General features: G+C 43.3%; 1 protein-coding gene across 3 annotated transcripts in view; it reads right to left on the reverse strand.

The window, feature by feature from the left end:
* Window positions 1-209: 209 nt before the first annotated feature.
* ATOSB (atos homolog B) overlaps window positions 210-23,545 on the reverse strand; it is a 36,804-nt gene continuing 13,468 nt past the window's right edge. The window contains exons 1-9 of one of the 3 annotated variants that reach the window (XM_069964857.1): window positions 19,945-19,986; window positions 17,500-17,703; window positions 15,300-16,587; window positions 5,538-5,590; window positions 5,089-5,188; window positions 4,566-4,724; window positions 4,222-4,290; window positions 2,161-2,378; window positions 210-1,398 (exon numbers count right to left, since the gene is read on the reverse strand). In XM_069964857.1, the coding sequence (XP_069820958.1) occupies window positions 1,245-1,398; window positions 2,161-2,378; window positions 4,222-4,290; window positions 4,566-4,724; window positions 5,089-5,188; window positions 5,538-5,590; window positions 15,300-16,587; window positions 17,500-17,573 (2,115 nt within the window). In that variant the 5' untranslated portion in view covers window positions 17,574-17,703; window positions 19,945-19,986 and the 3' untranslated portion in view covers window positions 210-1,244. Of the gene's footprint in view, window positions 1,399-2,160; window positions 2,379-4,221; window positions 4,291-4,565; window positions 4,725-5,088; window positions 5,189-5,537; window positions 5,591-15,299; window positions 16,588-17,499; window positions 17,704-19,652; window positions 19,780-19,944; window positions 19,987-23,545 lie in introns of those variants that run through there. The other 2 variants (XM_069964858.1, XM_069964856.1) reach the window with 2 other exon arrangements.

A 23,545-nucleotide genomic window follows, 5' to 3' on the forward strand; every position in this document is an offset into this window, starting at 1 on the left:
ACAGTACTGCCTGGTAATCCAGAAGACTCCATGAGTTTTTCGGCCTGATAATCTGGAATGGATGAAAACCATCTGGATTCTAAATTAAAGGGGTATTCCACTCAAACATAACTTTTAATATGTTCCTGCCCATGGTGGGACTAACAAATCAATCTATACTTATTATCTATTTAGTCTCCTTCCCCCAGTTCTAAGCTGCTGCTTTCTGCTGAAGACACAAAATCTGTGTGTAAGCTTTTCTCTCTGTCTCCGCCTCCTCCTCCCTCCCTTGAGACAGCTGATGTAAACAAGTCCCTATCTGCCACTTTGTAGCTTCTTTGTAATGCTCAAAAAGGGTTAATCACAGTGAATTCATTAGCAACTTGACCTTAGCAGAATAACCCTCCCAGCATTAAAAAGCTACAATGTTGCAGATACAGCCTGCCAGGGACTTGTTTATATCAGCTGTCTCAGAAGGGAGGGGAGAGAGGAGGGGAAGACTGAAAGAAAAAAAAATATCACAGTTTTTTGTGTCTTCAGCAAAAAGCAGAAGCTCATAACTGGGGGAAGGAGACTGAATAGATATTAAAAGGTATGGAAGGAATTGTTAGTCACCATGGGTAGCAACATAAAAAGTTATGCTTGAGCGGAATACCCCTTTAAAGATTTTTTTTTTTACCACTTTAGCTGTGATGTCAGATAAAAAAAAAATTCAAGATGGCAGCCGAGTAAGGGAACAGATCTCGTTGGTCTACCAAGAAGTGATCAGGTCGGTCTTACATTAGGGTTCTCTCCTAGAGACTGGGGTGGTCTTGGAATTCTTTTTTCCCCCCATAAAATTCACACGTGTCAAGTCACGTGACCTCAGCCCTTTCTGCTCCTCACAAGTTCTACACTACTATCAACTCTGCAGACACAGGAGTGACAACTGAAAATCACACTTGGCGCCAGTGATGCATGTGTGCCGCACTGCGCTATAATTTAACATTTTTTTTTAACTTAAATAAAACTATATTGAAAAATAATAAAATAAGAAGAAAAAAAAAAAAAGTATTGAAATAAAATTCCAGCTGAAAGATTTTTGGTGGAGTACGGGTCACAGTTGGGCCTGACATTGATCTGTCATCCTGTAGGGGGCGCAGAGGAGGGGCCACACTGAAGGTGGGTTTATTGGGGAGTGCAGTTAATAAATAAAGGTGTGCGTATTCCTTAGGAGGGTGAGGGGAGGACATCGGGACCCTGCGCCTCTTCCCAAGGATCAGTCCTTATACCCTCGGGGAGTATTTGGGGTTCTTGGGGGCTTCGGTGAAGGATTTCAGTTCATAGGGGATGCCAGTGTCCATCTCGATAGATTTCCGGGAGAACAGTAAGCGGATGTCTTCGTTGAGGTATATCTTTCCAGACTTTGAGCGCTGAAACCTGAAAGAATAGAGAATACTTGTTATTTAAGAGGACCCCTGAAGTTAGCACAGTTATGCATTTTTACATTAAAGGAGCACTCTCAAAAATCTTTTTTTATCCCTTCAAATCAACTGGTTTCAGAAAGTTATATAGATTTGTAATATACTTCTATTTAAAAATCTCCAGTCTTCCAGTACTTATCAGCTGCTGTATGTCCTGCAGGAAGTGGTGTATTCTTTCCAGTCTGACACAGTGCTCTCTGCTGCCACCTCTGTCTATGTCAGAAACTGTCCAGAGTAGTAGCAAATCCCCATAGGAAACCCCTCCTGCTCTGCACAGTTCCTGACATGGACAGAGGTGGCAGCAGAGAGCACTGTGTCAGACTGGAGAGAATACACCACTTCCTGTAGGACATACAGCAGCTGATAAGTACTGACTTGACTTGAGAGTTTTAAATAGAAGCAAATTACTAATCTATATAACTTTCTGACACAAGTTCATTTGAAAGAAAAAGATTTTTGCCGGAGTACCCCTTTAAGGGGCCGCAGTAAATTGTGACGTGGCCTCTCTGCTGCCCCCAGTGGTTGTATCAGGAACTGCAAGGCTGCTGAAATGAACCTGTGATGGTGCAGGTCTGATTCCGCTCCCACAAATCTGTGACCAAACCCTATAATTGGCTATGACTTCCCAGGATCCTGAATGTCAAATCTGCCTAGTGATATAGAGGAGGGGGACGTTCTGCCAGCTATTCTGGCCTCTAGGAAAGCTGGGTATCTATACCTCAGATGCATGAGGTAGCACAGGATCCTCTTGGCTTTCTCCTTAGCAGCAGCTCCTCCGGAGGCACTGGGCAGCCCTTCAGTCTCTCCATCGTTCTCTTGCACGGGCACCAGGAAGATGCGGTGACGCAGGAAAGTCACATGGTTGACGGGCATGTCCTTAAAGTCGTAGGTGACGAGGAACATCTTCACCACGGTCTTGTTGGGGTTAAATAAGGTCTGAAAACAAAGTCAGAACAAGATAAAATCAGAACATATAAAGTGAATGGCACAAATCCATAGGCAACCCAAAAAGATAGAGAAACATCATCGCCAAAAATGTGACAAATAACTGCACCTCATCAGGCTCTGTTCACACCTGCATTGGTCAAAGACTCAACTGCAGACTCATAGGATACATAAAGCAGACAAGGACATTGCTTTGTCTAGCGTGCACTGTGCAACTGTAATTATCATAGAGGCTTCATGTGTACATTTCTGACACCATGTGGTGAAGATGCAAACTGCAGGTGGCTTTTATACTGTATACTGATTGTCACGAGACTATTATTATTATTATTATTATTATTATTATTATTATTATTATTATTATTATTATTTATTTTTAAAGCACCCTTAATTCCAGAGTGCTATACAATAGATACGGGTAAAAAACAGGAACATGTTAGGCTGGGTTCACACTGCGTTTTTTTAAAATGTTTTTGCAAAAAACGGATGAAAAACGGATTGCAAAAAACGGATACATTTGTGTGCATCCGTTTTTCCATTGACTTCCATTATAAAAAAAAAAAACGGATCAAAACGGATCCGTTTTTTTTTGACGGACACAAAACGTTGCGGACACGATTTTTTTGTCCGTAAAAAAACCCCCAGATCCGTTAAACGTATGCTGAAAACGCAGTGTGAACCCAGCCTTACATGAAGGCAAATGGTAGACTGGTACATGGGGGGAGAGGAACCCTGCCTGTGAGGTCTTACACTCTACAGTACAATCTGCTACAGATACAATACAGAAAACTTCCATACTAGAAAAAGTGATGTCACCACTCTTTAGTGAAACGAAAAAAAGAGTCACTTCAAGTGATGCCATCAGGCTCGACTGAATGGATAGGCTGCATACTGTATGATAAAAAGGGGATTTAGGTGATTGAGGTCATCAGTCTCCTTGAGAATGAAGCCTATTTATTCATTAGAGACTGGTGACCTCCGTGAGAATTAAGACGTTGAATGCGTTGAATAGAGACTGATGACATCACAGAGTGAAACCTTTCCACGCACTGGAGATAGGGGGCATCACTGAGAATTCAATCTGTTCATGTACTAGGCACCAGTGCCATTACTAAGTGCATGGGCTTTATTCTTAGTGAGGTTACCGGTCTCTACTACATGGATAGTGATGTGACCAGTCTCTAATAGCTGCTGCGTTATTAGTGATGTCACTGATCTCTTTTAAACTGATAGGTGACATCACTGAGAATTCAGCCTGTGTCTATTGCATTCTCTGTGATCTCACCAGTCTCTGGGGAATGAATGGGCTGAAGTAGCAGCGATCTGACCAGTCTGTACTGAATAGACAGGCTACATTCTCACCAATGTCACCTGAACTCTCATGAAAGTTCAACCACAAAAAATTCTGGCCTCTGTTAGGTGTAGACATTTTGACCCTTAAAGGGGCTGTCCACAAAATAAAATAAAAAAATCTTTCAAATCAATTTGGTGCCAGAAATTTATTTCTATAAAAAAATAATCTGAAGTCTTCCAGTACTTATCAGTCCAGCAGGAAGTGGTGTTTTCTTCCTAGTCTGACACAGTGCTCTCTGCTGCCACCTCTGACCATGTCAGGAACTGTCCAGAGCAGTGGCAAAACCTCTCCTGCTCTCCAGACTGGAAAGAATACAATACTTCCTGCAGGACATGCAGCAGCTGATAAGTATTGGAAGACTGGAGTTGTTGTTTTTTTTTCATTAGAAGTAAATTACAAATCTCTGGCACTAGTTTATTTGAAAGAATTTTTTTTGGGGGGAAACTACCCCTTTTACAAGGTCTTCTGGCCACTACTTACCACTTGTATGGTTCCTGTGCTGGGGACACTGTATCCTTTTTTGCCAACAGCATCAAGATCAATCACTCCCTGCAAAAAATAAAGGAATAATATTTCATTAATAAAAGTATAAAGTGTTATACCCATAGGTTAAAGAAGTTCTCCAGTGCTATAAAAACATGGCGACTTTCTTCCAGAGACAGCCCCATTCTTGTCTCCACCTTGGGCGGGGTTTTGCTGTTCAGTTCCATTGAAGTGAATGGAGCTTAATTGCAAACTGCACCTGAACTGGAGACAAGTGTCGTGTTGTCCATGTTTTTGTAGCACTGGATAACCCTTTTAACAGTGAAATTCACTACTCTTACCAGGAAAGGCGAGGGGGCGCTATGCTCAGAGATGTGGAAGTAAGTGACCTCAACTGGAAGGGTGACGTGCTGGGGGCAGTAGGAACCGCTGGCGCCAATTTCTGCTGTGAAACCTTCAATCTGACCGCATGGAGGAAATCTTCCCCTAAGAATGGACTCCTAAAGAAAAATGAAGCCATGTTAACAATGCTGTTATCTATGGCATAACTACAACTCCCAGCATGACATGTTAAATGCGAGGTCCTAAAACTCAAACAATATATAGATTAAAAAATAAAAATTATATATAATTATTTGTCAAAAACTTTGACAGCAAGTATTCAATACCAGGAAGCAGAAGCAGCACAGAGTACTTCAGGAACTTTGTGGGAGGTGAATAACAGAGAGGAGCCAAGTCACCAGCAGCACAGAGTATTTATGGAGGACAATGGGCTGATCTGTCCACTCCCCTGCAGATTTCAGTGAGGACAGAGGATGAGGAATATGTTATGAAAAAAAACAAAACATGAAAATCTGATAGTACCTCAAAGTTTCCAAGCAGCGATCGACTGATACAAGATTTTGCCCAGTTTCCAGTGCAGCTCCTTCCTGCTTGTCCTTTCCTTAGGCTGCGTAAATTACGACTGAAAAAGAGAAAAATATTTTTTAGATAGGAGATAGATAGAGATAGATAGATAGATAGATAGATAGATAGATAGATAGATAGATAATAGATAGATAGATAGATAGATAGATAGATAGATAGATAGGAGATAGAGAGATAGATAGATAGATAGATAGGAGATAGATAGGAGATAGATAGATAGGACATAGATAGATAGATAGATAGATAGATAGATAGATAGATAGATAGATAGATAGATAGATAGATAGGAGATAAATAGATAGGAGATAGATAGATAGGAGATAGATAGATAACCCAAGAGTAGTCATAAAGAGGTGGGGAACAGCCAAGAAGTGGTGACAACTTACGATTTAAGGCGCAGACCTCGCTTTGTCCTCCGATTCGTACAGTCTGTCGGGCTCTGATGGAAGACAAATGGAAGAAAGCGACATCATGAGGATGATACTTCACCCCGCTATGTCCAATCCTAACAGTGGGCCTATGTGTATATGTCCTAGGCTGCCACCAGATTAAGGGGTTATCCAGCAGTACAAAAACATGGCCACTCCCCCCCCCCCTCTCTTGTCTCCAGTTTGGGTGGGGTTTCAAACTCTGTTCCATTGAAGTAAATGGAGCTTAATTGCAAACCGCACCTGAACTGGAGACAAGAGAGGGGGAAAAGTGGCCATGTTTTTGTAGCGCCGGATAACCCCTTTAAGAGGGCGGACCACCTTGGTGATGTCACAGGTTTATCATTATTTCACAACAGGAATTGGCATCAAACACTGGCATTAAATAGTAAAGGTTTTCATTCATATTCCCTCCAAAGCACAGCACCACATCTGACAGTAATAGACTCTGCACAAGGTCTTATACTCCAGTCACATCCAAAGCTGCATTAGTAATTTAAAAAAAAAATTCTAAACAATAACTCCCCTGATTGGATAAATGCAACAGCCACATTTCTTATCTGCTTAGATAACAAAAAAAAAAAAAAAGACGCATGGTCATTCATTCTAAAGGGGTCAAATACTGTTTCTCCTTAAGGTGAAGAGTTTTATAGGACAGGCAATGCTGTATGGGAAAAAGGATTGCAAAAGCATTGGGAAAAATGGCCTATAAAAGAGCCTTGTACTAGTTTAGAAGAAGGAAAAGGGAGGTATGGATACTATAATACACTGTACATAATAATCCTTATAACATGACTGGGGAATGTCAGCCAAGCTAGAACAGGTGGCTCCTTTTCCTCCTTGTAGAATAAAGCTAAGTTATATATCGTTATCCCAGAGAGCATTGCCTGGTCTATAGAACTTCTCAAGACGACATAATACCGAACCACAATACATTCCTGAATCAATGACCCAACTCAAGAAATCTAGTCCATATAGGACATTTATCAAGGAAGCCAACCAGGCCTGGACATTGATATATCATTGATACGAACGGCCCTTAAAGGAGTTCAATATATATATATATATGACAGCCAGGGGCCTACCATGATCAGGTCCATCACACAGTGTTCTTCTTCCAGTCTCTCACCCTGGCAGTCGTTGCAGCCCCCGCACCGTCCTAGCAGACAGGGCCACATCCCAGGGTCCCAGGAACCGCAGTAAACTCTGTGCCATGTCCTGAATGCCCCCTGCCCTGTGCCACTCCTGTGACCCGCACTGTAGGGTGTTCTGCATTCTACTCACTACCTGCATGTCACACACCTGTCACACGTGGGGAGGGTGAAAATTCCAGGTGTGGAAGGACAATGGAGGGGAGACTATGAGAGGGAGCCCCTGCCCACAAACACATCACTATCAAGCCCTCTGTACAGGGGAGATAATGCGATGCTGACTGCAAGGAAAAATATTCAGACATATGAAACTTGACTTTAAAAAAAAAATAAAAAAATTCCAGAGTAAGGCTGGGTTCACACTGCGTTGCTGCAATCTGTTTTATGCAAAAAAAAAAAAAAAAAAAAAAGATTAAAAAACGGGTGCGTTTGTGTGCATTCATTTTAATCCTTTCTTCCATTATAAATAAGAACAGCTCAAAATGCATCCTTTTTTTAGCGTACACAAAAACGTGGTTGACCACATTTTTGTGTATGTTAAAAAAAAAAGAAAAAAAAAACACAGATGTTTTTTGATCCGTTTTTTTTTTTTTTTATAGAAAAATATGCACACAAATGCATCAGTTTTTTAAATCGCATAAAACTGAAAAAAATGGATTGCAAAAACGCAGTGTGGCCCCAGCCTAAAGGTATGATATGAACTTATGATATATGATATTTTGGGGTCATATTTGGCACAAAAAGACTTGGAAGTCCTGGTGACAGCCACAGCAGATTAAAACAGTGACAATATGAGGGCATGTAGAGAAGGGTCATTTATAAAACTATGATGAAAATATTAAAACCATAAACTGAAAGCTGAAACCATTAAGTGAATGAGACGCCCGGCGCCCTGGATCTGGAGCCAGGAACAGCAGTTCAGCCAAAAGCCAAGAGAAAACTACAACCAGATGTCACCGTGTACAGAGACTGAGGGGAATCCTGGGCCGAGGAGGGGAAGCGAGACGCTGGAGAGGGGGACAAGGGCCAGAGAACGGCCCCTCAAAAGGGAAATAATTCATTACTAAAAGTGAGAAAGACGGACAGGGAAGGATGGCAGGAATCACCCAGGATTATCCAACCCCAGTAGGATCCGACACCGGGAACACTGTGTAACAGGGATATGTGCTGCTGATGGTGGGGACACATGTGATCCAGACAGTGTCATGCTGAGCAACTTCTAGAGAACAGACACAGAGGAGAGACACAAAGAGGAATATAAAGACCTGATGTGTAAGACAGCAATGAGCATATCCTCCCCAAAGAAAGACTAATATACTACTACATATATGTATATAATTACAAAAATACTGCCCTTTGTATACAAGAATATAACTACTATAATACTGCCCCCAAAATACAAGAATATAACTACTATAATACTGCTCCTATATACAGGAATATAACCCACTATAATACTGCCCCTATATACAAGAATATAACTACTATAATACTGCTCCTATATACAAGAATATAACTACTATAATACTGCCCCCAAATTACAAGAATATAACTACTATAATACTACTCCTATATACAAGAATATAACCACTATAATACTGCTCCTATATACAGGAATATAACTACTATAATACTGCTCCTATATACAAGAATATAACTACTATAATACTGCTCCTATATACAAGAATATAACTACTATAATACTGCCCTTTGTATACAAGAATATAACTACTATAATACTGCTCCTATATACAAGAATATAACTACAATAATACTGCCCTTTGTATACAAGAATATAACTACTATAATACTACTCCTATATACAAGAATATAACTACTATAAAACTGCTCCTATATACAAGAATATAACTACTATAATGTGTATAAAATAGAAAATAAGTCCAAGCACTCACCGGATGAAGGGATTTCTTTGTGCGTTTATTCAGACATCACAGGGAGGGAGCGGTGGCAAGGGTGCGGGAGCGTGTAGCAGACAACTGTTTCGCGCCTCAGCGCTTTGTCAAGTCTTACAAGGTAAGACTTGACAAAGCGCTGAGGCGCGAAACAGTTGTCTGCTACACGCTCCCGCACCCTTGCCACCGCTCCCTCCCTGTGATGTCTGAATAAACGCACAAAGAAATCCCTTCATCCGGTGAGTGCTTGGACTTATTTTCTATTTTATACACCGTACTGCCCTTGTCTCTGTTCGAGCACCGCGGCTACTTACCAGTGCAGTTTATTAGCCCTTAATCCGACTCCAGCGCACAGCTACTGATTGAGCAGTATTCAGACAGTGCCGGCACCTGTATCTTCCTGAAGCATAACTACTATAATACTGCTTCTATATACAGGAATATAACTACTATAATACTGCTCCTATATACAAGAATATAACTGCTATAATACTGCTCCTATATACAAGAATATAACTACTATAATACTGCCTCATATATACAAGAATATAACTACTATAATACTGCCTCCTATATACAAGAGTATAACTACTATAATACTGCCCCTATACACAAGAATATAACTACTATAATACTGCCCCCTATATACATAAATATAACCACTATAATACTACTCCTATATACAAGAATATAACTACTATAATACTGCTCCTATATACAAGAATATAACTACTATAATACTGCCCCTATATACAGGAATATAACTACTATAATACTGTTCCTATATACAAGAATATAACTACTATAATACTGCTCCTATATACAAGAATATAACTACTATAATACTGCTCTTATATACAAGAATTTAACTACTATAATACTGCTCCTATATACAGGAATATAACTACTATAATACTGCTCCTATATACAGGAATATAACTACTATAATACGAACTGGAGAGAATGGAACGGCTGCACATCCCATCTATGGCTGATACTCATGCCGCTAGGCCTATATTAAAAATCAACACCAGAGTGTCTGTATATGAATCGATCAAGCCATATTGCCCCGTGCACCACCGCGCAGGTCCTCTGGTCCACACGGGTCCCTACGCTAACTCCACACCGTGTCGGTCAGCGACCGCCAACCCCGCAAAGCGTGCACGTACAGGGAAGGGAGGCCATGGAACGGCCCTGCAACCCCAATGTCACAGGACCAGACCCAAAAAGCCCCACCAAAACCCAGCCAGCACCACCGGCGGGGAAGGCTGCCCCCAAACGACACAAGTATGGACATGGCACCACACTCACCATTGCTGCTCTCACAGAATGGGGAAGACATAGGGTCCAGACATGTGAGCACAGGCATCTCCTGCCAATTTTGGTCATGTGGGTCTTATAAAGGAGTGCTAGCTGTTCAGAGAGGGAGAATTGCAAAACACGAACTGGAGAGAATGGAACGGCTGCACATCCCATCTATGGCTGATACTCATGCCGCTAGGCCTATATTAAAAATCAACACCAGAGTGTCTGTATATGAATCGATCAAGCCATATTGCCCCGTGCACCACCGCGCAGGTCCTCTGGTCCACACGGGTCCCTACGCTAACTCCACACCGTGTCGGTCAGCGACCGCCAACCCCGCAAAGCGTGCACGTACAGGGAAGGGAGGCCATGGAACGGCCCTGCAACCCCAATGTCACAGGACCAGACCCAAAAAGCCCCACCAAAACCCAGCCAGCACCACCGGCGGGGAAGGCTGCCCCCAAACGACACAAGTATGGACATGGGGCAGTGTGACTTGATCAATTCACATACAGAATTCTGATGTTGTTAATGCAGCCGAGAGGTACAAGTATCAGCCATAGGTGTGAGGTGCAGCACTCTTTTTCTTCCCTGAACCATAACTACTATAATACTGCTCCTATATACAAGCATATAACTACTATAATACTGCTCCCATATACAAGAATATAACTACTATAATACTGCCCCCTATATACAATAATATAATTACTATAATACTGCCCCCTATATGCAATATATAATACTATATAATCTAGTCTTATGAGTTAGAAGAGCAATGAGTATACACTGTGTACACTGTATATACGGTAGATACAACCATCACGGCAGAGGATTAGTAGACATTGTCCTTATATACATTGTACATTTGTCTCCTAGAACGTTCCCTTCACAGAGCAGGGCCGTCATTGTAGCGGGCTTCTATAGTCCTCTATACTGCACAAACCATCTTCTAGACAGCGGCAGCTATATGCTATTTAGTGGAATGATTTCTGAAATAGGTATACAGCTGTCATTCAGGAGCCTGGGAAAGCTGGGTAGCTTCATAAGAACCAATAATTTCCTTTTAATTTCCTTTAAGTATTATATGGATTGTATATTTCTGCAGAATTCACCCCTCCTCTCCCCATAGTGCTTCCTGTTACACAAGCTTCTGTTGGGTTGTGTAGTCGTTGTATAGTTATTCCTTCCAGTTACTTTGCACAGGGCCCCCGGGTGTTATACTCGCAGATACAACGCCTCAATCTTACTTCCCGCACATCACAGCCACGCCGGCTTTCATCACGATTGACGCTCTCAGAAATGTTGCAACAAATCTAGGTTCTGCTTTAAATGGGTATTATCATTATATACGGCTCCTCTCCATCAGGTGTCGGTCACCGTGATCCCGAACATAATCGTAAATCACTTCATTTAACAAAAATAACTCCTTACCCCAGAAACAGAGACTAGGGGGGAGATTTATCAAACATGGTGTAAAGTGAGACTGGCTCAGTTGCCCCTAGCAACCAATCAGATTCCACCTTTCATTTTCCAAAGAGTCTGTGAGGAATGAAAGGTGGAATCTGATTGGTTGCTAGGGGCAACTGAGCCAGTCTCGCTTTACACCATGTTTGATCAATCTCCCCCTAGGTGTCTCAAGTCTCTGCAATCTGCTGTCCACTGTGTGATGTCAGGGGAAATTTGTCTTTAGTAACAGGCAGACAGAGAGAAGGTACAGCTATCTCTTGTGTTACGTGTATATACCAGTATATCTCTGTAGTGCTGCAATGTAATTCCCATCCATTGTCAGCAGCAGCAAGAGTAGCGTGTCAGTGTTTATTGTAAGGGTCCTATTACACGGGCCGATGGGGGCCCGATAATAACTGTAAACGAGTGCCGATCTGTTAAACAGGCGCGCGTTTACTGGGCCTATTACACGGCCCGATAATTGTTTAACAAGGGCTGCATGGACATAGTTACCGATGTCCTTGCAGCCCTTGCTTAAACTGCATACATTACCTATCCATGCTGCAGGGCTCCTCTTGCGCTCTGCTTCTCCCCAGGTCCCGCGCGCTGCAGCTCCAGAGCTGACTGTCTTAGCTGACAGGCTGCTCAGCCAATCACTGGCCGGGACAGCCAGTAATTGGCTGAGCGGCCTGTCTGCTCAGACAGGCCTCTTTGAAGCTGGAGCGTGTGGGACCCGGGGAGAAGCAGAGCGTAAGAGGAGCCCTGCAGCATGGATAGGTAATGTAAATCATCAGCTGCCGGCCGCGCACCGCGATAACACGTAGCGATGCGTGGTCAGCGCCCGACAATTATAGGTCTAAACCTATATGAACGATCAGCCGGTGATCGTTGTCATCAGCTGATCGTTGTGTTTATTACACAGAGCGATAATTGGCTGGATAGGGACGATTAGTCCGATTATCATTCCGTGTAATAGGGCCCGTACACTCTCCTTGCTGTGATCCTGCTGCTTCCTTCGCCTTTTGAAATCTAGTGCATCAGTAACCCCTTCTTCTCTCACATCAAGGACTATACTGTGTACATTATTATGTCCGTACAGTGCCAGCAAGTGCAGTCAAGTGCACTTTCTTCAGCACTATGTCATGGTATAGCAGAGAGGAGTATGTGCTAAGGAAAGTAAGGGAGGAAGTGCTTGTGTATTTAAAATTCTCCAGTCTTCCAATACTTATCAGCTGCTGTATGTCCAGCAGGAATTGGTGTACTCTTTCCAGTCTGAAGAGCAGGAGTCAGGAGAGGGTTTCTATGGGGATTTGCTGCTGCTCTGGACAGTTCCTGATATAGACAGAGGTGGCAGCAGAGAGCACTGTGTCAGACTGGGAGGAATACATCACTTCCTGCAGGACATACAGCAGCTGATAAGTACTGGAAGACCAAAGATTTTTTTTTTTTAAATAGATGTAAGTTACAAGTCTCTGGCACTTTCTGACACCAGTTGATCTGAATGAAAAACATTTTTGTTGAACAACCCCTTTAAAACAGAGTAACTGATAAATAGCTGTGAATTTTGAAGGAGACTGCCGGGGGTTAAAAAACAGCAGTGTGAGTCCAAATATCATCTTATCACAGGTTAATCTATCAAAACCAGACATGTTTATAAAAACCTTTTACAAAGGGGTTATGCAGAATACCAAAAACTTGTAAAAGTAGCTGTGATTTTTGTATCCTGGAGAGAGCACTGTGTCAGACTGGAAGGAATAAACCACTTCATGCGGGACATACAGCAGCTGATAAGTACTGGAAGACTGGAGTTTGGTTTTTTTTAATAAAAAAAGAAGTAATTTACAAATCAATATAACTTTCTGAAAAATCCTTAAGGGTGTCCGTACAGGAAAATAGCTCCGGAAAATGTTCTATATTGTTTCTATATTTGTCGGGAATTCTGGCACGGACGCCCTATAGAACCCTATGGAGGTATCCAGAAATCTGCACAGCTCTGGATACACATCCAGAATCTGTCTGGAATACAGGAGCTTTGCCTGGCAGCCTGGGCCAGCGCCAGCACCAGCACAAGTGCTGCTGGCGCGGACACTGGCCCTATACCTGTACATGCTCCTGATCAGGAGCGCATACAGTGAATGTAGTGCTGTGATTTACTGGGCCAGGTGCCATTGGCTCTCAACCCTGTCAATCACTCCTGTGGCCGGAGGCAGCATTATACCTCCAGCCACAAGAGGCCGCTAACTCCCACCATTGCTGTGGCACCAGAAGAGCAAAGAAGCCAGAGGACACTGCTGCAGTCTGCAGCGGGTATAATTTTTTTTTTTCCTTACTCCTTTTTTTTACGACCAGGAAACACTTAAGATTTCCTGAAGCCTCCTGGCTTCCTGATCAGGGTTTCCTGACTGTAAAAAACGGCCACGGACGTATAGAGGGGGCCTAACTCTTTCTCTGCCTTCTCTAACCTGTTCCCTCTTCCTTTGATTGACATACCTAGGCCTATGTGCCCCCGACTAGTCATATCAATCAATGACAGAAGGGAGGGCTTACATTAGGGAGTCAGGACCTCCCACCGGACACTTGGCCGCTCTCCTGTATGCATGTGTTATTGACAGCTTTGCTCTGTTTTGCATGCAGTGCGATTGGTGACGCAGTCCGGCAATGTGCACTCATGATTTAAGATGTTTTTTCTCTCATCTGGTTTGTATTTTTTTTTTTTTTACAGATATTTTTTAAATGTTTTTCATCCATATTTTGGTATAAAAAATGCTAATACACAATCTGCAAAGCAGCCATTTAGGGGCAAAAATTTCCCACAATAAATGAGAAAAACAAAACAAAAACAAAAAAAAAAAAAATCAAACTTTTTCCCCCGTTGAGCTTAACAGAAGTTAAAGGAGAACTCCGAATGGCGGGGGTCCGACTGCTGGTATCAAGAGAACAGAAGTCAATTGTTGTGAAGGCGGCAGCAACGCACATGCTCAGCCTTCACTCTATTCACATGCTGACCTCTGCTATGTAAGGAAGCGCCATAAGCACTGAACAGAGCAGAGTCCGTCCATGTGCGCAGCTGCCGCTACATTTACTCATAGAACAATTGACTTTCGATCTCATGATCATTGGAGTTCCCATTGGTCAGACCCCCACCAATCAGCTATTTATGCCCTATCATATCAAATTATAGGATGTTTAGGCCCCATCTAACACAACCAGTAAATTCAGAGTGGCCTTTCCACCCCCCATCAAATTTGCATACGCAACAGAATAAAACATAGTTGAACTTTATTAAAAAAAAAAAATCTTTTCAAGGGGAACTCCAGCAATTTTTTGTTCTTTCAAAATCAACTGGTCCTAGAAAGTTATATAGATTCGTAACTTACTTCCAGTACATATCAGCTGCTGTATGTCATGCAGGAAGTGCTGTATTATTTCCAATCTGGAGAGCAGGAGAGGTTTTCTATGGGGGATTTGCTACTGATCTGAAGAGTTCCTGACATGGACAGAGGTGGCAGCACTGTGTCAGACTAAAAAGAATACACCACTTCCTGCAGGACATAAACAGCAGCTGATAAGTACCGGAAGACTGCAGATTTTTTTTTTTTAATAGAAGTAATTTACAAATCTATATAAGTTCCTGATACCAGTTGATTTGAAAATTATTTTTTTTATCTCCAGAGTTCCCCTTTAATACGTTTGCCTCAACTTTCATTAACGGTGCTATTAAACTTACGCCAACTCTTTGTACTGACGTATACTAAACAAGCGGGACCATGGCAGGCCTTGCCCTCTCCAACAAATCCTCTCACTCAGAAAGTAAAGTTGAAAAGTCGCAAAACAAAAATATTGTACCCAAAATCCCCCCCCCCATGTACATAACAATGTAGTTTTTGGGAAGGCGCACTCACCTTCTGCGAGTTCCTGGCTGTTGGTAAGAGATGGTTCCAGAAAGGTGCGGCCTTGGAGTCTGTGCTTCTGCAGGACCCATGGAGCGTCTGGCAGCTCTCACTCCCACGCCATCTCTTGCCAGGTCCTTCATCTTCAGAACAGGAGTCTTCTATCTCGGTGGCCGGCAGCAGCTTCCTCTTGACTGCCATGTTGCTACTTCCTGGGGAGCAGAGGCGGGCCGGCCCAGGAGGAGTCCTCTCCAATGAGCCGACGTCTTCTCCATTTGCAGTCTGTGGCTTTTGATCTTGCATAAAATCCTTTGCCGTATCCTCGGATGACAGACCCCCGGTGGAGTTGCCATTGGCACTGCTGTGACTGCCACCCAGGCTACCGGCCTCCATGTTTTCCGTCAACGTCTCTGGATGTGCAATGTTGTGCAAAACGTTATCAAGTATGTGCTGGTTGCTGGTGGACTCCTCAGAAGTCCTAGGGTCAATGGAGACGTTTGACCCATTGGTTTCTGAGGCAGTGGACAACCCATCGGAGTCCCCCAGCGGTGTCTCTTTTGGGCTCCTTTTGTGCAAAGTGGTGCAGGGTGGAGGAGGGGGGGATTCAGTCTTTCGGCAAGCAATAGGCTGTATGGTTAGCCGCCTGCCTTGAAGTTCCTTGGAAGGGAACCCCTCGGCTCGGTGTTCAATGACTCTCAATCCGGTATGGGAGAAATGCTGAGCAGAACTGCACATTGGGATTTCTTCTGTAAGCAATCCATCTTCGAAAGTGTCTGGATCGTCATCATCATCGTCCGGTAGTGGGCAACTCCGATAGTCCCCATCAGGCAGGCAATTTCCAGGTGGAACCTCGCTCTTTGTGTGTCCCCAAAAAGCCCTCCTTGGGCTCCTCGCCGGCTCGGGAAGCTGCTCCGGTGGTCCCCTCTTCAAGGCTTGTCGGCAAATGGCTTTAGGCCCAGGGCTATCGGATGTTATGGAGACGTGGTAGACTTTTTGGAGTTTGTGCTCATTCTCGTTGTATCCCACCAGCACCCTGCAATCCGGACCAGCATTAAGGAGCCCAGTCTGGCCCGGAGAGGTTAAGTCACTGGATGTAGATCGGCTATCCTCTCCACCGTCCTCCTCCTTGGGTGATGGATCCATCTGGATATGCCTCATGGGTCCAGCACAATGGAGCCTCCGAAGAGTTAGATAGGTCGTGGAAACTGGTGACCTGCCGCGCGCTCTTATGTGTGTAGATGGGGTCGGTGAAGAGCTCTTCTCCTTACACAAACCCCAGTGACTCCAGAATGCTCTGCATCTAAGAGGAGACAAGACAGCCGGACCTCAGAGGCGTGCCGAATATACAGGGAGGGAAAAAAAAAAACATGGTGATTTCTTCCAGAGACAGCCCAGGTCTTGTCTCCAGTTTCGGTGCAGGTTTCGTAACTCAGTTCCATTGAAGTGAATGGAGCTTAACTGCAAACTGCACCTGAACTGGAAACAAGAGTTGTGGATAACCCCTTTAATGTATATGGGGCCTTTAATTTCCTCCGTCATTGTAGTAACAAATCTAGTCACTAACATTAATGAGATGACTTGCTAATCTGGCCCAATCTACACAACAAAGCTAATAAGTGAGCTACAGAAATCACAATGTGTCAAGCCAATGAGCCTGGCATAGATAATTTTTTTTTTTATATATATTTTTTCACATTGAGTGGCAGCAATAAAGGGTAACATGGTCCCTCTGCCGCCACCAATGGCTATGTCAGGAACTGCAGGTCTGTGCAAGCCCTGGTCCCAGCACAGTTACATATGACTGGCTGTGCTGCATGCAGTGCTACTCCCCTAATGTTGACGCATTAGTGTAGACATTACACTTGGGGAAGCTGTCTGTGTAAATCACTGCCTAAACTACAACAGGGTGCTGCCTGCAGCGCTACCGACACAGACAGCTTCTCCAAATGTAATGTCTATTCAATGCTAACACGCATTAGATTCAACATCGGACAAGGCTCAGTTCTGCTAACACTGCATGCAGCAGTGCTATCGATACGCCACTGTGCCAGGGTCAGGGCTTGAGCAGCCCTGCAGTTCCCGATACAGCCTGCCACTCAATATAAAAAATTTAAAAAAATAAAAATAAGTTATAACTTTACTAAAGAAACCAAAATCCCTCTTAAATTAGTTTTCTACCATTTTAGGATGCACGTAGCATCCGGGTTCTCACCCCTGTGTAGCTGCGCGCTGCCCTTGGCAGGATGACTCCTCCTCTGTGGCAGCCAATGCTCCAATCTGGCACATCTAGCTGGTGAGTGCGATCATACTGGCATTTAGAGCTGCGAGAGAGGCGCAGGGTGGGAGCGATACTCCACAGCATCCCGGAGAGGAACCCCGCCTAATAGCAAACGCTGCTGCGGCGCCGCTGCCACTGCTGCAAAAGAAGAAGGAGGGAAGCAGGTAAGTATGGTATAAAATATGAGATATATAATAATTATATATAAATAATATATAATAAATATATAAAATAATATGAAAAACTAAAATTTAATAACTATATAAAATAAATATATAATATTATTATTATTATTATTATTAACAAATTATATATACACACGCTATAAGATAACATCAAACTATACACAAGAGCCGGTTCTCTCGGAGCGTTAGATATGACGGCCAGGCGGATGGTGGATGGGGATGCACGGTCAGGCAAGGACAAGGCCTGGGGTCAGCACATTTGCTCCGCACTCTGTGGCAGTGAAAGGATTACCACTTAACCCTTACACAGCCAGCACTAGTTGAGTTACCATGCAGCGTCCCCACCAGCCTGTACCCAGCTCCTGTTCCAGGGGGCTCATAATTCACAAAGAGTCTGCCACCGCCGGCCTCATATTACCCAGGGCCTGCAGAGCAGCACATCTCACATGTACACCCCCTCATCCTCATAGGGGGGGGGATTACCAGGGATTTCTCCAGGTACGGCATATAGGAATCTGCAGCCAGGAATGAAGAATATTCAGTAAGTATGTCTGAAGCTCCCGGCCTCTCCTTATTATTATCATCAGGCTGCACAGGAGGAGACGCTCTGCCGCACGCCTGATAGAGAATTCCTAGCCCGTGAGATAACCACAGACAAGAAGCAGAAATAGCTTCATATATAAAAAGAGACGGCGACACGCCCATAGCCTCTGCGGGTGTTATTCATTACATAGGAAGTGTCACCAGGGAACCTCTCCACACAATGACACACACACCAGCGGAGGCAATTAGACAAGCTATAGGTTCCCTTTAAGCACGGCTAGAGAGGAACAAGTGCAAGCTCTGTGGGCGAGACAAGAAAAATAGAAGACAAAGACTTGGACGTGAATCTCTTGTTTTAGTATAGGAGATTAGCAGAGGGTATACATTAGAATTCTCAGGATCAGTAATGTTATGTATGTACACAGTGACCCCACCAGCAGAATAGTGAGTGCAGCTCTGGAGTATAATACAGGATGTAACTCAGGATCAGTACAGGATAAGTAATGTTATGTATGTACACAGTGACCCCACCAGCAGAATAGTGAGTGCAGCTCTGGACTATAATACAGGATGTAAGTCAAGATCAGTAATTTATTATATGTACACAGTGACCTCACCTGCAGAATAGTGAATGCAGCTCTGGAGTGTAACACAGGCTGAAACTCAGGATCAGTAATATATGTACACAGTGACCCCACCAGCAGAATATTGAGTGCAGCTCTAGAATATAATACAGGATGTAACTCAGGATCAGTAATGTAACTTATGTACACAGTGACCCCATCAGCAGAATAGTGAGTGCAGCTCTGGAGTATAATACAAGATGTAACTCAGGATTAGTAATGTAATGTATGTATACAGTGACCCCACCAGCAGAATAGTGAGTGCAGCTCTGGAGTATAATACTTTACAGTGAAGATAACTAGAAGTAACCTAAGGACACTACAGGTAACACGTATCTCCACCCTGACCCCCGCTACCTCTGGCTCTCAGTCCAATAAAAAGTGAGCCGACGCATTTCACGCTTTCATCACCTGGGGAAAAGTAACACACAAGAGCACAAAAACAGACAAACAAAAAACACTTTGTCCACCCTGCCATTAGGTGTAGACCATTGTTATGTAATAATAGCCTACGGTTGGCTAAAATGATTAAAAATCAGCCCGGCACTAGTGCTGGACAATCCATGTACAATGGCATCCACATGTTTCTTCCATCATTCACCATTAATAATAATATTTATTTGTATAGCGCCATGAGATTCCGCAGCGCTTATCTTATCCGAATCCTGCCATACTACAAGCACCGGCGACTACTTCTATCATAATAACCAGTATATACAGTCATTTCCTTGTATACCAGTAAAAAGGGCGACCATCCCCTCCCCGTGATCCGTGTCACATGACGGCCTCCAGCTCTATACATGTAAATGCAGAGCGATACGCAGCACAGACTCTCCTATATATAGAGGTCAGGAATTCTGCTGCCGTGGACATGAGGCTAAATTCACAGAGCAGGTGTCCCCCCCGAAGACACAACTATATCCCAAGAACTACGGCCGGGCCATCTAGGGAGCCTGAAGGAAACAGGCCCATCGCTATACAGTAGGCCGCAAACACTGCAAGGTGTCAAACCAAACATATACCATTACCAGACATGGACGCAACTGTGGGCCACAACCGTTACCATAGCAACGACGGGCAGATTTGGCTATGGATGCTTTGTGTTGACAACCTGGACCCTCTCTAGTGCCACATGAGGGTGCCCACACAGTTTTTTCTGCCAATTTTCTGGCCTAAAAAATAAAAATGGCAATGTGGCGAATGGCATTTTTTTACGCGTTCGCATTTTTTTTAGACTATGTTCACACAATGTATAATTTATGACAATAATGACCGTTGTTAGCAATTAAAACAACGGCTGTTCTTGTCATGGAAAAATGTGTTGCGTTAAAGTCAATGCAAACAAAAGCCTTTGTTCACACAGTGTATTAAACAACGGCTGTTATTTGGTGCAGGCATGGAAATAATTGACATGTCAATTATTTAAGGATGCTGTCCTTTGAAATCATTGCAATTGTAAGTGCAATTTCAATAATGGCCGTTGCTTGACACTCACAACAACGGTTGTTGTTCTTTAATGCCAAATGACCGTTATTCATACATTGTGTGAAAATAGACCATGTGTGAATAATCTTAAAGGAGAAGTGTGGCCAATTTTTTTTTTTAAGTATTGTATTGCCCCCCAAAAGTTATACAAATCACCAATATAAATTTATTATGGGAAATGCTCATAAAGTGCTTTTTTTTCCTTGCACTACTGCATCAAGGCTTCACTTCCTGGATAACATGGTGATGTCACTTCCTGGATAACATAGTGATGTCACTTCCTGGATAACATAGTGATGTCACTTCCTGGATAACATAGTGATGTCACTTCCTGGATAACATGGTGATGTCACGACTCGACTCCCAGAGCTGTCCGGGCTGTGGCTGCTGGAGAGGATGATGGCAGGGGGACACTGAGGGACACAGGGCATCCCCCTGCCATCATCCTCTCTAGCAAGCACAGCCCGCACAGCTCTGGGAGTCGAGTCATGAAATCACCATGTTATCCAGGAAGTGACATCACCATGTTATCCAGGAAATGACATCACCATGTTATCCAGGAAGTGACATCATCATGTTATCCAGGAAGTGACATCACCATATTATTCAGGAAGTGACATCACCATGTTATCCAGGAAGTGAAGCCTTGATGTAGTAGAAAGTGCAGGAAAAAAGCACTTTATACACATTTCCCATAATAAGTGTATATTGGTGATTTGTATAACTTTTGGGGGGGCAATACAATACTTTAATAAACATTTTCGCCAGACTTCTCCTTTAATACACTCATTTAGCAAACTTGTCTCCTTTTCCTGATATGCTGCTCTTTCCTTCCCATTGTTGACAGCTCATTGTCTAGGTTACTGACCACCACTCTGCTCTAAAAGCAATGGTCTGGATGCAGTGTGTGTGTGTGAGTGTGTATATCTTAAACATATTTATTATACACTATCTCGCTATACATCTACATAGCTAATTGTGTATATATATTATATATACATATATACACACACATATACACCAGCCATACCACTACTTTTAGAGTAGAGTGCTGGTCGGAATCCTAGACAAGAAGAGGTCAACAACGGGAAGGGAAAAGCAGCATATCAGGAGAATGAGGCAAATTTGATAAATGAATGTTCTTGCAAAAGTGAGATGAGTCCTACAAGTATAAATATATTGAGATGAGACTACCCCTTTAAGAGCTGGAATACCCCTTTAATAACCCCACTGACAGCATGCCAAGGTATGCAAGCGCTTTTATTTAGTTTATCTCAAATAAACTGAGATGCTTTGAATTTTTTTTACCATTTGCATATCAATTACATGTCTATCAATTCTGTGATTATTATTATGGTAATTTCACCACTTTTTCTTCTCAGTGTTCCAATTTTAAAGGGGTCGTCCGGAGGTCAACCTTTTTCAATTTGTTATTGCTGGTGCATATACAACAATAAACATGTTATACTTACCTGTCCGCGCTCCCCCGGTGTCCCCCCTGACCGCATAGCCTCCGCTTCAGAGACAAACTGGTCTTGGGAGTGACAGCCCTCTCAGCCAATCACTAACTGAGACGGGACAACCTTGCTACCAGTGATTGGTTGAGCCAGCTGTCACTGCCGGGATGTGTTTGTCTCGGAGGCGGAGGCTCTGCAGTCAGCGGGGGCCACCAGGTGTGTGTTTTACATACCCCATATACCAAACCCCCCGGCAATCTTCGGGGGGTTTTTAACTTAATTTTGGCATGCACAAAAACATTGTTGAGCATGTTTTTTTTGTACATTAAATTTAAACATTGACAAACGGAAACGGAACGCAAAAACGCAGCCTAAGTCGTGAGTTCCCAAAGATCAAGAACAGGGCCGCCGGCTATCATGTGTCTTCTTACGTAACAGCAGGGCCTTCTGGGCTCCTTCCGACACCAGGGCCCATGTGTTTCTGCTACCTCTGCAATCCCTGTGGTTAGGTCTCTGCCTCAAAACCTGCACGACAAGCCTGTGAAAGATGGATGTTCTGCATGAGAGAGTCACGTAGAGAGGCGAGACTGAGAGCACAAAGAGAACCCTGGATACTCCGCATAAGGAGTCCACATACAGGCGAGACTGCACAAGTAATAAGATCAATCATATCGAGAGGAGACTACACTATCGGATGGAAGAGACGCTCCGGGGGAAGAGACAGTGTAAACCAAGTGTAGGAGTCGGGCACAATACAGGAACATGTAATCCCTTGATCAAGAACGTACTAGTTTTCTCAATAAAGACCCACATGTATTCATATCCTAGGCGTAATCCTGCAGACGCTGGCCTGGTGCCTGGGCATGCCTTAGCTCAGGAGGCTGGTAGGCAGGGATGCCATTCTGGGCCAGTGGCCATAGCTTTACAGATAAGACAAAGGCTCTGAGCTTCTTCTATCTAACTCCATGCAGGATGATATCCTCGTCCCGGCATCAGTGCACAGGACTGCAGGGGGTCTAGCGAAATATATGCAATTCAAATATCCTGCAACGTGTCCCTTCATAAATCAGCAATAACCTGTCGTATACTTAAAGGGAATTTCTGTGCTAACAATTTTCTGGAGAGCAAAAAAAAAAAAAAAATTCTGTTTATTGTAGGAAATTCCAGAAATTTTTTTCCTGGATGGTCATTGGAATTTTAATTTAGGTCTAAAAAAATTATCCCCTATGGAGAAACGTTTTGACCTCATTGTCAGGATTTTAGTAGGGGTAACGGGTTTTTTTTCTCAATTTACGAAAATTGTGCAATACCTCATTTTACCTGCGATGGCGCTGCCGGAAAACTGGACACCTTCTGGCCTGCTTTATACTGGGGAACTAATAAAGGATTGGTAAAAAGGATTTTGAAGGGAATCTGTTATCACTTTTATGCTGATGAAACCATAAGGGCCCTATTCCACCGGACGATTATCGATTGCATAATCGTTAACGATTAACAATCTCAAACGACCGCTATTGCGAAAGACCTGAAAACATTCACTCATTTCCATGGAACGATAATCGTTACTTATGATCGTAACTGCGATAGTTTTTTCTTCGCTATTTATTCGCTATTGCGTTCGTATCTATTGCGAACGACCGAACGACGTCTTATTCAATGCGAACGATTTGCGAACGAGCAACGATAA

The sequence above is a fragment of the Dendropsophus ebraccatus genome, chromosome 3 (genome assembly GCF_027789765.1).
Source record: "Dendropsophus ebraccatus isolate aDenEbr1 chromosome 3, aDenEbr1.pat, whole genome shotgun sequence".
NCBI classification, from domain to species: Eukaryota; Metazoa; Chordata; class Amphibia; order Anura; family Hylidae; genus Dendropsophus; species Dendropsophus ebraccatus.